Source organism: Athalia rosae, chromosome 3 (assembly GCF_917208135.1).
Source record: "Athalia rosae chromosome 3, iyAthRosa1.1, whole genome shotgun sequence".
Lineage (NCBI taxonomy): Eukaryota > Metazoa > Arthropoda > Insecta > Hymenoptera > Athaliidae > Athalia > Athalia rosae.
The window spans coordinates 19,501,404-19,514,562 of NC_064028.1; the positions used below are offsets into that span (position 1 = coordinate 19,501,404).

Consider the following 13,159-nt stretch of genomic DNA (forward strand, 5'->3'; position numbering starts at 1 on the left):
ATAATCACCAAATGAATTGCTGCTGTTTTTCTGCCGGGACAATTTCTTCCAATTAGCCGAATTCCTTCCATCCCTTATATCGTATAACGATTGGCATGTACGTGTATATATATACCTATATGGATCGAGTACCAGGTAGGTTCAGTTTAGGTTGATTGCATTTTGTTTACGTGGCTACTACAGTCAGCAAAGGGTTCATTTATAATTAAAATGTGCGTGCGTCGGTGAACTATGGGACCGCGAGGGGATAAGGGTGGAAAGAAAATGCCTTCTCCCCTCGCACGAATACTATGGAATAAAGTGAGAGTAAAATAGAGAAAGAGAGAGATACGGAGAAACAGAGAGAGGGGGCGTAAAAAGATTATAAACGTAGCGTGCGCTTAATTTCCCAACTAATTCAATTGTTCGTTTTATTTTGCTAGCTTCGTGCCAAGTATTTCTACACACATGTATATGTGTATATGTATGTACATATGTATGTATAGGTATTCGGCATAATACATATATACCTGTGAGCGAGTTTCCTACCCATCTACGTATACGAATGTGTAGTCCAAGTTTGACGTCGGGTCATCTAAGTACTCCAGCGGGAGCAATGTGGAAGTTTCATTTCATCCCGTGAGGTAGAAAATTTACTCGATTCCACCTCGACATCCTCCGTCCCGTCTATATTCCCTACTCTCTTTTGCAAGATAACCTTCGTGTAACGCTTCTGAAAAAATAAAAAAAGAGACCAAAGAAGCGGGGAAAAAACGACGACAAAACTTTCGAAAAAATTCAAAAGTACGTCGATAGTTTCTTGAGAAATGAAATATTTTTTTTTTTTTTTTTGAAAATAAAAGAAAATATTCGACACATCGCGGCGACTGAATTCTAAATTAGAAAAGTATCAGTCGTACGTCTCGTTACGTTGTCTCACAGCCTCGCGCGAGTTTTCCTGTACATACACAATAATATACTATATATATAGAGGGTGGAGAAGGAAGGGAACGGGGTGCTTCATTTTTGAATTAAAAATTTATCCGTATATAGCTTCATACATTGTGCAACACGGTGAGGGCGAGTCCTTTCCGCGTCAAATTATCGCCTATGAAAAGAGCGGTATTCCCTACGGTAAATATCCCTTCACGTTATAACCGCGAAATATTATCCCACTTCGTTGAAACAGAAATTATTGATTCACCTCTGTATCAAAGATATCCGTGCGAAAACGTCCGATAAAATGAATGACATTTTTTTTTTTTCTTGTTTTTTTTTCTCACAAAAAGTACCACTTTTTATCTCATCCTATTCATCCACGGTGAAAACAGATATACAGGTACGTACGTTGCGTACTACTTACATATTTACATATATACCTGCTATAGAAGAGCACGCGCCCAATTGCGAAATTAAGGACGCTCGAAAAGTTGTTTCGCCTAGACACTCATATTATATACTCCTTGATTATTCAAATATCCGTGCGAAACTGCGGGTCAAACGGTTTCCAAAATAATGATAACAAAAACCGTAAGAACAACAATAGCAATAACAATGACAATAATCGTAACACATTAGATAATAATATATAACAAACGTTGGTGAAATTATTTAATTTTATGCGCGAGGCGGAGTAATTAACCGGTGATGCGCCAATGAAATTAAGTCAACGGGTTAACGCAAGGTATATATATATATACACGTACTTGCATATACATATATACATGTACAGGGTGTCCCGGAATCATGAGTACGTAAAATGAAAGGGGTAACAGAGGGGGTCAAGCTGAGTAATTACCGCCGAAAACCTGCGGTCTCTGAAGTCACGTTCGCCAGATACGACTGTTTAAAAAATCCCGCTCGAATTCAAGAGTTTCGAAAGAAAGTGAGAAAGATATGCTCAAAATTACGACCTCTGAGTTGAATGCACAATCGACCAGGCAAAGACTGATGTGTCTTCACCCATATTATTTTATGTACCTACCAGTTCTGGTACACCCTGTATACTAACTCGCTAGGCAACGTCCGCCTTAATATACATCGTCGTTGTTGCCGGGCAAATATATGACGACGAATTTCGCGTCGCGATGGTCACTTTACGTCTCGTAATAATAAAGGTCCATTTGCATACCGGACACCTAGGTTAGGCGGAGGTATACATACATCTATGTGTATGTATGTATGTAGGTATATACATAATGACCGAGAGATGGAGATCAAGAGACTCGAAATTTTTCGAAACAGAACCCCACATCTCTGTCGATCAAAAACAGTCAATTCCACCGTTATCAGATCTAAGACGAGGCCGACTCGAACCAAATCAAGAGCAACGGCTACAGGGTAAATTTAAACACCAGCAAAATCTGCAAGGACTGCAAAGAACTTGTAATGTTTCCAGCCGAGAAAACCAACAGTCCTCGACGCAATTACCCAAAAAATTGGATGGGTCACCCACTGACCTACAAGGATTGTCAATCGGAGACCTATCGGATCAAGACAACCTCCGTTACATAATCCAAGATACCTGAACGAGCAATACTCATCCCACGCGTCTTTTGATTCGACAGTCTCAGAAGTCATCGAGAATTCGCTTCGTCGTCATTACGATAAAACAATGACCGAAATCCCGATAGACGAGGACGCTCTTCGTACCGCTTAAGACCCCAACCAGAATATTAAGCTTTTTCAGATTCAATACAATTGCTTTACTCTCATCATCGTCATTCTCGGTGGTGCCTATTGCCCGCAGTTTTGAGGAAAAAATGAATGATAATGAAAACGTAAAAGAAAATGAAAAAATAAAAAGGAACACAAAAAATAAAAGAGTAATACTGCAGCACGTGTATGTATACGTGTGCACGGGAGAAGAAGACAAAAGTGAAAGAAAAAAAAAATAAAAAAACTAAGCCAAATTCCGATTCTGTAGTGGAAATACCGAGAGAGAATCCTCTATTTAATTCTTTATAAAGAGAAAACGAGTGTACGCAATACGAACTCCTGCAGTTTTCTCTCGGCAGCGTTGCTGAAGCTATACGTATACATCTACCGTGAAACGACGGAAAAGTGGAAGGGCACGTAACTAATGCAGAAAGTTTTCATTCACCGTATATATACGAACTGCAGCTTGGTGCCGAGTAGCTCGATCCCCTATAGGTAAGTTCTACACTGCGGCTTCCTTCGAAAAGGATCGCTGCTGGAATTGAAGCTGCCGCTCGACCCCGCGTAACCTTGGCTCGTTCATAAGTGGCGTAGTTAGACACTGCGCCGCGTCATGATTTAGAAACCGATGTTAGAGAAATAATTTCGAAAAAAATTTAACGAAACGAAATAATCAACGGGAACGTATCGATGCTTATTTCACGCATCTTTTTCTCAATGCTCGTTGATTTTATTTTCAATTTTATTTTACGTAAAGTCATCGCGCTCGCGAGGATTTTACAATTCTACAGATACGGATGAACTTGTAGCGCGCATAAATCGGCGAGTGATGCTAATTAATATAATGGTCGACTCGTACGTAACGATTCGCTGTCACAACTGACGCGAGTAAAATTATTGCAGATATATGGAACACGGTGTTGTGTACGAACAAACCACGAAATTCCACGTAATATATATATATATATACATATACTCGTGATTTTAGTTTCATCTACAGCGAAGTGTGTGCATTTGTACGTGTAGAAAATACCTGATATATATACACGGCTACACAATTTGTCAGTTGACGCCCGACCGACAGGAATAAATGGACAATTACACAAATACAATGTTTGACGTCGTTTCAATGAGGCGAGAGACACGCGTGATTGATTGTTAATTGGTTTGGTTTGTTACCCTCGTTTAAATTGGGCCGCGTCCTGTACCAACAGCTAGCAGCTCATACAGCCATACCGTACCACGGTATATAGAGTGAGTATAATTTAATTGCTCGCTTTTTTTAAACCTTTTTTTTTTTTTTTACCTTTTTATTTCATCAAAAAAACAAAAACAAAAAAAAACACAAAACACAACTCCCACCGATCGAACGAGAATACGAGTTGTCAAGAACAGAAATCAAATCCCTTTCGGTGAAATAATGTTGTAGAAGTTAATCGTGTCACAGTATCACATTACGTATGTATACATATGTAAACATAGTTATATCCGTGTATCGTATCGAGAGTCTCGGTAAGTCCGGTACGAGCTTGATTTGGGCCGAATTTTAATGAAATCAGCGGTCGGAGAGTTGGGATACGGTGTGATGAAATGACACTACGCATGGGCCGAATCGATGAGGTTCACCGTCGTCGTCTCCATCGTCGGACGCTTCGTGAAGTCATTTTGTTCCGTCCCCATAAAATCAGACTAAGATCAGAAGGTCAGCTCGATTTCTCGTTGACGTGCAAACTGGAGACCCTAGGTGCAAAGTGACCACCGCTGCTGTCGTCGCCGTTGTCTACAGTCCTTTAGTTTTTTTTTTAGTCATATTTACTCACGTGCTTGACTAAAATTATTCGATAACGTTAAAAAAGTACTGGATAATTAACAGCTAGAATGAGGAATTTGGAGAGTTCCAACGACGAGTCTTCTATCCTCTCTCTCCTCACCCTTCATAGCCAAAACGAACCGCCCTTCTTGTCTGTCTCTCCGGCACCTTTGTACATGCAAATTAAAGCGCTGAGGTGTTATCGCGTACGACGTATATAGTAGCTCTTCCCTCGCCATGATACAGCTTACACTACACGGGGTTAAACCCAGCGCGGCTAGTGCCTCGCATGCGGATATTTACAACCGTATACTTCCTTCCTGGAGGATCTTCTCATCCTATAACTTTTGCAGGACTCTTCCTTCATGGAGCGGAGCAACCGCGCTCCTCGGTTACCTACCGCCGTGCGGTAGACGAGCTTCTGACAAATGTATTCACTTTTAGTTTATTAAACTAACTTGATAAAAGTATATATGAATTATTATTGCATTGTCTCCATTGGTATACGGCGTCGTATTCATAGCGAGAAGGGTTGTCATTGTTCGGTTTCAGGACCTTCTCGGTGAGGGTAATTATTGCGTTTTGTGTGAGGTAACGAAATTTGTAAGATTCCGTTCCGAATTTCGTACGACGTTATCAAAAGCTAAATATTGTACGTATAGGTATACATAGCTTGTTAGTCATTGTTCAAACCGTGCATAATAATTAAGAGGGTTTAAGTTAACCGCTGGTAACGCAGCGGCGTACAGCTATATACGTAACACTCCTGTAGCGAGCGACTCGAGCCGGTGATCGTGCTGTAAAGTCGTCTGGGAAATGTGTTCGGTAAATATTTATTCACAGCTCTCTCTCTCTCTCTCTCTCGAAAACCAGGTGAAAATCTGCATTCGACCGGGAGCTGCGAACTGAAGATTAATTCCATTCCGACACCCCCTACAATAAGAGCCAACTATACTTATACCTATAGTTCATATATACCTGTGCATACATACTCGATTGTAATTCTAGATTTTCGCCTCACTCTACACCGTGTAGTACATCGCACTCCATTTCTATATACCCTTCTTACATCGCACTCCATTTCTATATACCCTTCTTATTGCAAACAGGCGAAGATGTATATCTTTAGATTTCGACGCAACGCGGTCAAATACAGATGAAACTTAACGGAATATATATTTGTTCGAGATATTTTGAAACGGTGCACAAATTAACCGACGAAAATATATCGACGTTTGGCATTTTTCAAGAATCGCGGATACATGTACGTACGTACTACATACCTATTATACTTGAACTCTTCATCGGCGGTTTTCAGATGTGGTTCAATACTCGTATAATACGATGACGTAGTACTTTGTACGTTTCTATCATACGTTATGTGTATGTATATATATATATATCTGGTGTACTCAAACAATGGTTAATTAGATAATTATTATCGCACCTTCGGGCGTAATTAAGACGCATCACTCCTCTCGGATATAGTGATTCATTACGCTTAGTGTCTTACCTGTCCCCAATTAAGCCACCATTCCATCCAATATGACAGCTGCTGCCGCCATACCGAGCGTAATATCCCATTCAATCTTGTTAAATATGAAATATTACGGCCTAGTCGTGATGTACGGGATATAACGTGTACTGATTACATGTACGGGGAATGCATATACACATGCGTGTGTATAACCAGGCATCCTAAATTCTGATAAACGAAGAAGGAGGCAGAAATAAACAATGGAAAAATCGACGAATAAAAACGGAGACATCGAAATTTACATTCAATTAAACCTGCTGAAATATCTCGCTGTAATATGTATATTTGACAATCCGTCGCGCGGCAGTTTCCCTGATAAAATAACAGCAGCTGCACCTCCGGATCGGGTGTATATTATGTAGTTGGTATATAATACGTATAGAACTTTAAGGACGTATATATACAGGTATACCATATGTATACGTATATATATAATATATATTCTCTGGAAGCACGGTTCGGTATTTGTACGACATTGCAAATAGTCTCTTGCAGAAATCGAAGTTAACCCAAGCGAAGAATTGATAAATTAGTTATTCCGTTAGTCAGTCACCGTCAATGTTTGAGATCCAGGCTGTACGCTCTCTAACCACGGTCTTCTCCGTCTCTTTTCTATATCCGTCTAACTGATTGTAAGTTAGCTGAAAAGACGCCTTTTCGCTCAACGGTATACTCCGCAGAAGCCTCCTCCATAGATGTACTGCGTGGTATAACAATATGAGAGAATTCTCTTTTTTAATCAATCTTACTTGTAAGTAGAAGCAGAACGTAACTCTTGGTTGTAATTTAACCAACTGGTATCATGTACCTGCTTATAAAATAACCGAAAAACTTTTGAATGGGAGAGAAAACTCTCCTCATTGCTATTTAACTGCCGTACAGATTTATACATCTACTTTGTATAATTCAAGTTCTCGGGTTACCGATGCGAAAATATAACTAATTAAATATTTCTATCTTCTTCGTTGCTTCGATTAACACCGAAGAGTATCAGATATTGAGGAATTCCGATAAAAGTTTCCAATTCATAGCTATACGTACACAGAATCGATGAACAAATGAATTTTATAACGGCTGGCTAAGGAGTTAGGAGTAGAGATGATGTAGACCGAAATTGAGGGTGGTATAGTTTTCTTAAAAGGAAAATTCTGAACTGGAAAACATTTGCTTATCATTACGCGTTTGCATATACATATACGTATGTACGTATGTAAGTACGTACATTGTACATTTCTTACATACGGTTGTATAAGGACATCTGGGGAAATTGCCCCATTGGAGCACCCGCGAGTACATCTACCGTATAAGAGATTTTGTATCTAAATGCAGTTTCCCCTTTAGTAAATACGGATTTAAGGGTTAACTTGACTCTTACGTTATCTTATATACCAGCAGCTCAGAGAAAGCCCCTATCGCTAATTCTACCGGAATACATACCTATACGTAGATGTAAATATATCTAAGGTTCAGAGCTCCGCCGTCTTTGCCTCGCATTCGAAGAATCCCCCGCTTGTAATGCTACAAACTCTGTTGCCTCGGAGCCTATATAGCGATCGTCCAATTAAACAAACCCTTTCTCCCTACGTACGTGTAACGAGGGATGCGGATAATTCCGCGAGATAGTGTATATGGTATATTCCTAATACCTCTATACATACGTAAAACTATGATAATAACGTGGTATTTAACAATTCAACAGAGAAAGTTTATTGTATTAAGACGCGCGCGATAATTGAATCTATACAGTACAGAGCGATGTTTGCTCTAGTGCTTTTGAATTTTGAATGTTCTTAAAACTGTAACGTAGCTTAGGATCAAGCTACCTAGTATTTGATGCGCTTGTATAGGTAGGTATATTACCTGCTTGCAACTAGAAACGCGATGTGGTCCGGCAGACGACCCCTGAGGTCATGTGCACAGTTCCCTAACTCAGTTTGTTCGATTTTCAAGCCTCGCTGAGTTACGTATACGCGTTAAAAGTAGAGGTGGGAGGGAATTCTGCATAAAGGGAAGAGAAGAGAAGAGAAGGCGAATATTAGCTGGGCTTGTTAGGCGGGAGCTCCGAGCGTCAAACATCCTTATTAACCGGGTGCAAATATCAAACCATCGTCGTTTACCTACGCCATAAATTCAATTTCGTTTGCCCTGACTGTGGTTGGTCAAAGCTTAACATTCAACACGCCTAAAGTCACGTTTAACCATTTATTGTCCGCCGAAATACTGTACATTTAAATAACTCGTGAGCGCACCAATCTTAATTATCTGCAATTAGAATTGAAAAATACAAAACAGAAATTTTCTGCCGAAGAATTTGTCGCATAGAGAGCAATCCGATGTACAGATAAATCGATTCTTCATGTCATTTTACTCCATTATGACGATATTAATGATATTATAAATTTGATGTCTGGGCCCTCTGTGCAGAGTGCATGATTAATTAAAATCAAATAAAAACACAGAAAATACTCATGCGAAAAACTTAATGACTTCTTATTAACAATTAATTATTTAATTAACTATAGTCAATTATTGATTATTACCATCTATGACTCTCTCCATAGCGTCATTTCTCGTGTAGGCTGTAGTTGCCGTCAAGTGTTATTTCTTGAAATCGGTAAGAATTCATCTGTCACATCCAACTGTTGCTGAAACAGCAAATTAAAATATAATTGGAAAAATCAGAAAAGGCTCGAAAGAGTTTACGAGAAAAGATGTTCTTTGTTTTCAATCAACTTTTTACCGATTTAGCTATAACAACCGGTAATTTATCGACGCCTCTGATATCACCGAGTAAAAAATCGTCAATGTGATCTGGACGGCTGTCACTCATCCGTGAGTTTGATCGCCTCGTCTCTTTCGATGCTGTGGGTATTCTTTCAGGAGGAAGTAGCCTGTGAATTACAGGTGATAATAAATTTCGGTCTATCGATGCCGGATCCGTTGGGCTCGAGCAGCATGTAACTAAAATTCCCACGACGATAACGACCACGGTACCGAGACCGGCGATCAGGTGGTAAGAAAGCCTGTAAAGCGGAAAAACGTCCTCCTCCCTGGAAAGATAGAAAAAAAAAAAAAAAATGGTAACTCATGAATGCTGCGAGTGATTGCACCGACTTAAGATAACTGACCCGTGACTTTCGAAAAGCGTGGCGAAATGATCGGAAACGTTTGCGGAACAACATGATAAATCGACTGGCAATTTTTTTGATTTAATTTGACCGGCACCGGTCGCTGCGTTTGCTCCCAAACTGGCCCAAGCTGCGGTCGCGAATCCGGCGATAGCCCCAACAAACGCTCCCTGCATTTTGGGGGAGAATAAACAATTATATGTGTCTCAATTTTAATTTTTTTGATATACAAAAAACCAATCACGATACCAACCTTCGAATTTGTCCAGGGAACGAGCATCCCAAGGGTGAATACACCAAGAGAAGTACCTGCGGCAATGGCTGCGAGACTTCCGGTTACCTGCGGTTATTTTGAAAGATTTTCAATCAGTTCAAGCAAATTATAAGACCGAAAAAGGTCGTTGTCCCGTAAAAAGTCCCATTAGGCCGAATAGACACAATTTCGTTTCCGATTCTGAGACCCAATTTGCCTGAACTAAATCTAGTTCGAACAATTGAATGGTTTACGTTCAGGTCAATCTATGCTTACCGCGAGAACTCCGCCTAGTCGTTCAACGAGGAATATAAATGCTAACGCAATCATTCCCAAGAAAATTGCAACGCTTTTTACAAATATAGCTGCACATCTTTCGCTCGGATTGAGTCTGAAGTAACCCTTAACAAAGTCTTCGAGAAGAACTACAGACGTCGCATTCAATCCCACCGACAAAGTGCTGTGTAAAAAAGTGAACACGTACGTTATTTCCATCCAGAAAGTTATGAAAGGACCTAGAAACGATTTTCCATTTTTCTATGTACAATTATTTAATCACCTGAGTGCCGCGCCGAATATTCCGGCGACAAAAAGTCCCGGAATTCCATGAAGGTGACCAGCAATTTCCATCACAAATGCGGGTAACATTTGATCGTCAGCTGAAACGAGTCCAGAGGCTCTAGGATCACATTTTGGCGGTGACCACCAAGCGAGAAGAACCAATCCGCACCAACAGCAGAGTGAAATAAAGATCATTACGCCGCAGGTGAAAATACCGACGGCTCTAAGTGCAAAAAAAAAAAAAAAATGAAATAAAAGATACCGAAACGATGATTATCCATATACTATGAAGTAATCTCACATCCTGGCGATTCTCATCGTTGGCAAAGTTCGATATCGCTGAACCATCGTCTGATTTACAGCTATATAGGCAGTGCTGTAAAGCCAAGAACCGATCAGTACGTTCCATAGGGTGTGTCGCGTATAGGGTGAGGGATCCAGACTGCAATGGGATAAAAGATACGCGGGGATTATGAGGAGGGATGAAACGAAAAAATAAAATAGAGAGTATACAAAAAATAGAAGTCTCAAAGTATCAGCGAGGGTGGAAGTCCTGCTAATCCACTTTTTATACCGCAATTTTTTATTTTCTTTCTTGCTTACTTGAGAAACTGAATCCTTTTTGCTTGCAGGGCGTTATTCCATACTTCTGAAGGTCCTCCGACCTGATATGTTCCCAAAAATGTCACAACTGTCACTGCAGTTATCATTATCACGACCTGGATGGTGTCCGTCCAGACCACGGCCCTCAGACCACCCTTTTAAATAATCAAGGAATCTTTAATGTTGTCTCGTAAGGTTTACTTCATTTTTCAGTCGAATAAAAGGAGTGTCGGACGTGAATAACTCGAACAACATGCGAAAATCGCTAATCATTGTTCTTCTCTCCTTGTTAAACTCGCTAACCATTCGCGAATAATACGGAGGTGATAAATTCTCATCAATTTTGAATATGAAACAATTTCAAACAAAATAAAACGACGTGATACGAATATCTTCGTCAAAATGTTATATTATACTTACGTACACTAATAAGCGCACAGTATAAAACGATAACAATAGCAATGATTGATTATATTATACCTACTTGACGCACTATTATCTCTTTACAACTTCTACACGACATAGCGTAACTTTATTCATAACGGTCCTCTCGAGTTTTCAAATTTGAACTTTTTCTGACGTTTATTTTTATCCTTTTTATTTGTTACCCGTTATCGCGATCATGATGGAAATAACGTGTGATTTCCATTCGCATAATTAAAATGTAATTGTCGGGAATTGTTACCGCTTGCAGCATATAACGAATGTGTATAATATCATGTGATCAGTCTCTCAATTAATTTCTCGTTAAGACGTAATTTGCAATAAGCGCAAGCTCGTTATTACATGACTACATACCAGAACAGTGTAGAAAACGCATACCAAACAGACAACGGTTCCTATTAGATGAACGTTAATACCACTGACTGAAAAAAAGATAGATGAATATGTTACAGAATTAAGAGACTTTGAAAATGCGAGCTTAATATTATATACCTTGGTTCAGAGCTAGAGAAGGAACGTAGAGGACGATAGATTGGTATAAAACCTGAAATTCGAAGAAACGAATGTAAAATCATAGACATAGTTCAATATATCTATGGTAAAATCATGAATACTCATGTTTGCATTGGGAAAAGAAAATGTTGTTACCGCGTCGATAACGAAGATCAATGATATCAATATACGGACTTCTCTGCTGAATCTGATCTCGAGATACTGAATGAATGAAAATAAAATAATGGTACTTTTTGAATTCTTTTTATTGGTATTAAACGAGAAAAATTATGAGTAACCTCGTACGCGGAGTTAAGTCTGACGACGTAAAAAACGGGAAGATAGATCACTGCGACGACAATACCAGCGAATAGAATGCTGAATATGGTGATCCAATATTGTGTACCATAGTTATAGATCTCTGTCGGTGTTCCAAGTATCGTTATACCTGAAATAAAACTACGTACGAGTTGCATCGCCGAATACTCGATTCTTAATTATTCTCGATCTGTATTCCCTGTATACCTAGCAATTAGCGAAGACGACACAGGAAGAAGATTCATACTGTGCCCTCCTAACAGATATTCCTCTGTATTGTACTGCTTCCCTCTAAAATAATGCCAGAGCCCCGCTGCCGCGGAGAGGCAGAGCATACTGACAAAGACGATCCAATCTATCCAGTGAAAGTACCAGCGATCCGTATCTGTCATCTAATAATCAATGATAAATTCACTGTTAATAGGTTTTTTGTCATTTCCATTTCGCCAACCGAAGATTTTAATTCACGTTGATCGAGCCCATGACATTGAGACTAGTTTTCGTTCGCAATATTTGCGCCGTGACTCAGCGCGTGGATGCTCGAAATAAATTATAGTGGTATTTGTATTGCGTAATTTTAATCCCTTTCGCGGGGTCAGCGCGCTCGTTTAATTAGTGTTGTGGTTGTAGAAATACTAGCGTTGTTATAAGCCAATTTTACATTCGGCGGAATATCTTAAACGCGTTATACATATGTAGGTATGAATCAATGATAGCGTACCTTGATTATTCGTGAGTGAAAATTATATTGAATAATAATCCCAGCACCCTCTATTGAATGAAGTGTCGCTATATTATCAGCAGCGGTTATTATGTACAAATCCTCAGTCAACGATTTTATCTTATTGGTCTTCGTTTAAATTTACCGCGTGAAACTAGAAAATTTTGAATAAGTGCTCGAAAACGCGGAGACGAATGTCCGCACTGCAATACTCAATGTAAATATCATAAACGCGTTTGCTCGGTACACGCTGACCACCGATTCGCGAGCGTTCTAGTCCGTTAAAAGAGACTCTTCGTGCTGATTGCGAAATCGAATGCACGTCGCGGCGCTCCGCCTCGAAATAAAAGCGCAAAGTCCATTTTGAATTGATCACGCTCGCCAATTGATATTCGAAATAAGTACTGTAGATTAAACCGATTACGGAACTTGCCTGGACTCGTATGAATCTCTGGTTTCGTTGTTAAAAATGGTTATTGTGCTGCCACACTTAAGTACAATAAACGGGAACGCGATTAGACTTTATCACACCGGCACACGATTCATGTAAAATACAATTCTGCAGCTGCACAATCATAAATTATTGAAAGTCAAAGGAAACGTGCGATAGAATGGCCTTGAAATTTCTTAATTTACCTGCTGAAGCACACCTACT

At 39.6% G+C, this 13,159-nt stretch overlaps 1 protein-coding gene across 5 annotated transcripts; it reads right to left on the reverse strand.

Annotated features, from left to right (window-relative positions):
• Positions 1-8,172: 8,172 nt before the first annotated feature.
• LOC105689773 (sodium-coupled monocarboxylate transporter 1-like) lies at positions 8,173-13,085 on the reverse strand. 5 transcript variants are annotated; one of them, XR_001103266.3, is made up of 15 exons: positions 12,505-12,895; positions 11,991-12,175; positions 11,765-11,924; positions 11,622-11,687; positions 11,466-11,517; positions 11,328-11,395; positions 10,530-10,684; positions 10,228-10,368; positions 9,925-10,149; positions 9,642-9,825; positions 9,366-9,452; positions 9,113-9,282; positions 8,725-9,034; positions 8,525-8,629; positions 8,173-8,246 (listed from the first exon to the last, which is right to left on the reverse strand). XR_001103266.3 is itself a non-coding variant. In XM_048652582.1 (14 exons), exons 2-14 carry the CDS (start codon positions 12,173-12,175, stop codon positions 8,576-8,578), a joined length of 1,857 nt encoding a protein of 618 aa, XP_048508539.1. In that variant the 5' UTR covers positions 12,938-13,085; the 3' UTR covers positions 8,173-8,575. The 5 variants fall into 5 exon arrangements, 4 of the variants coding, with proteins under 4 accessions (XP_048508539.1, XP_012262470.2, XP_012262467.2 ...); XM_048652582.1 differs by lacking the exon at positions 12,505-12,895 and adding an exon at positions 12,938-13,085 and having other exon boundaries at positions 8,173-8,629; XM_012407047.3 differs by having other exon boundaries at positions 8,173-8,629; positions 10,228-10,302; positions 12,505-12,897.
• Positions 13,086-13,159: the final 74 nt, after the last annotated feature.

Excerpts from the sequence above, each read along its gene's own strand:
- LOC105689773 (XM_048652582.1), bottom strand. The coding sequence starts at position 12,175 with ATGACAGATACGGATCGCTGGTACTTTCACTGGATAGATTGGATCGTC. Across the intron at positions 9,826-9,924 it reads ATATTCGGCGCGGCACTCAG|CACTTTGTCGGTGGGATTGA; the intron begins GTGATTAAATAA and ends TTTTTTACACAG. Across the intron at positions 8,630-8,724 it reads CGGTTGTTATAGCTAAATCG|CAACAGTTGGATGTGACAGA; the intron begins GTAAAAAGTTGA and ends TTGCTGTTTCAG.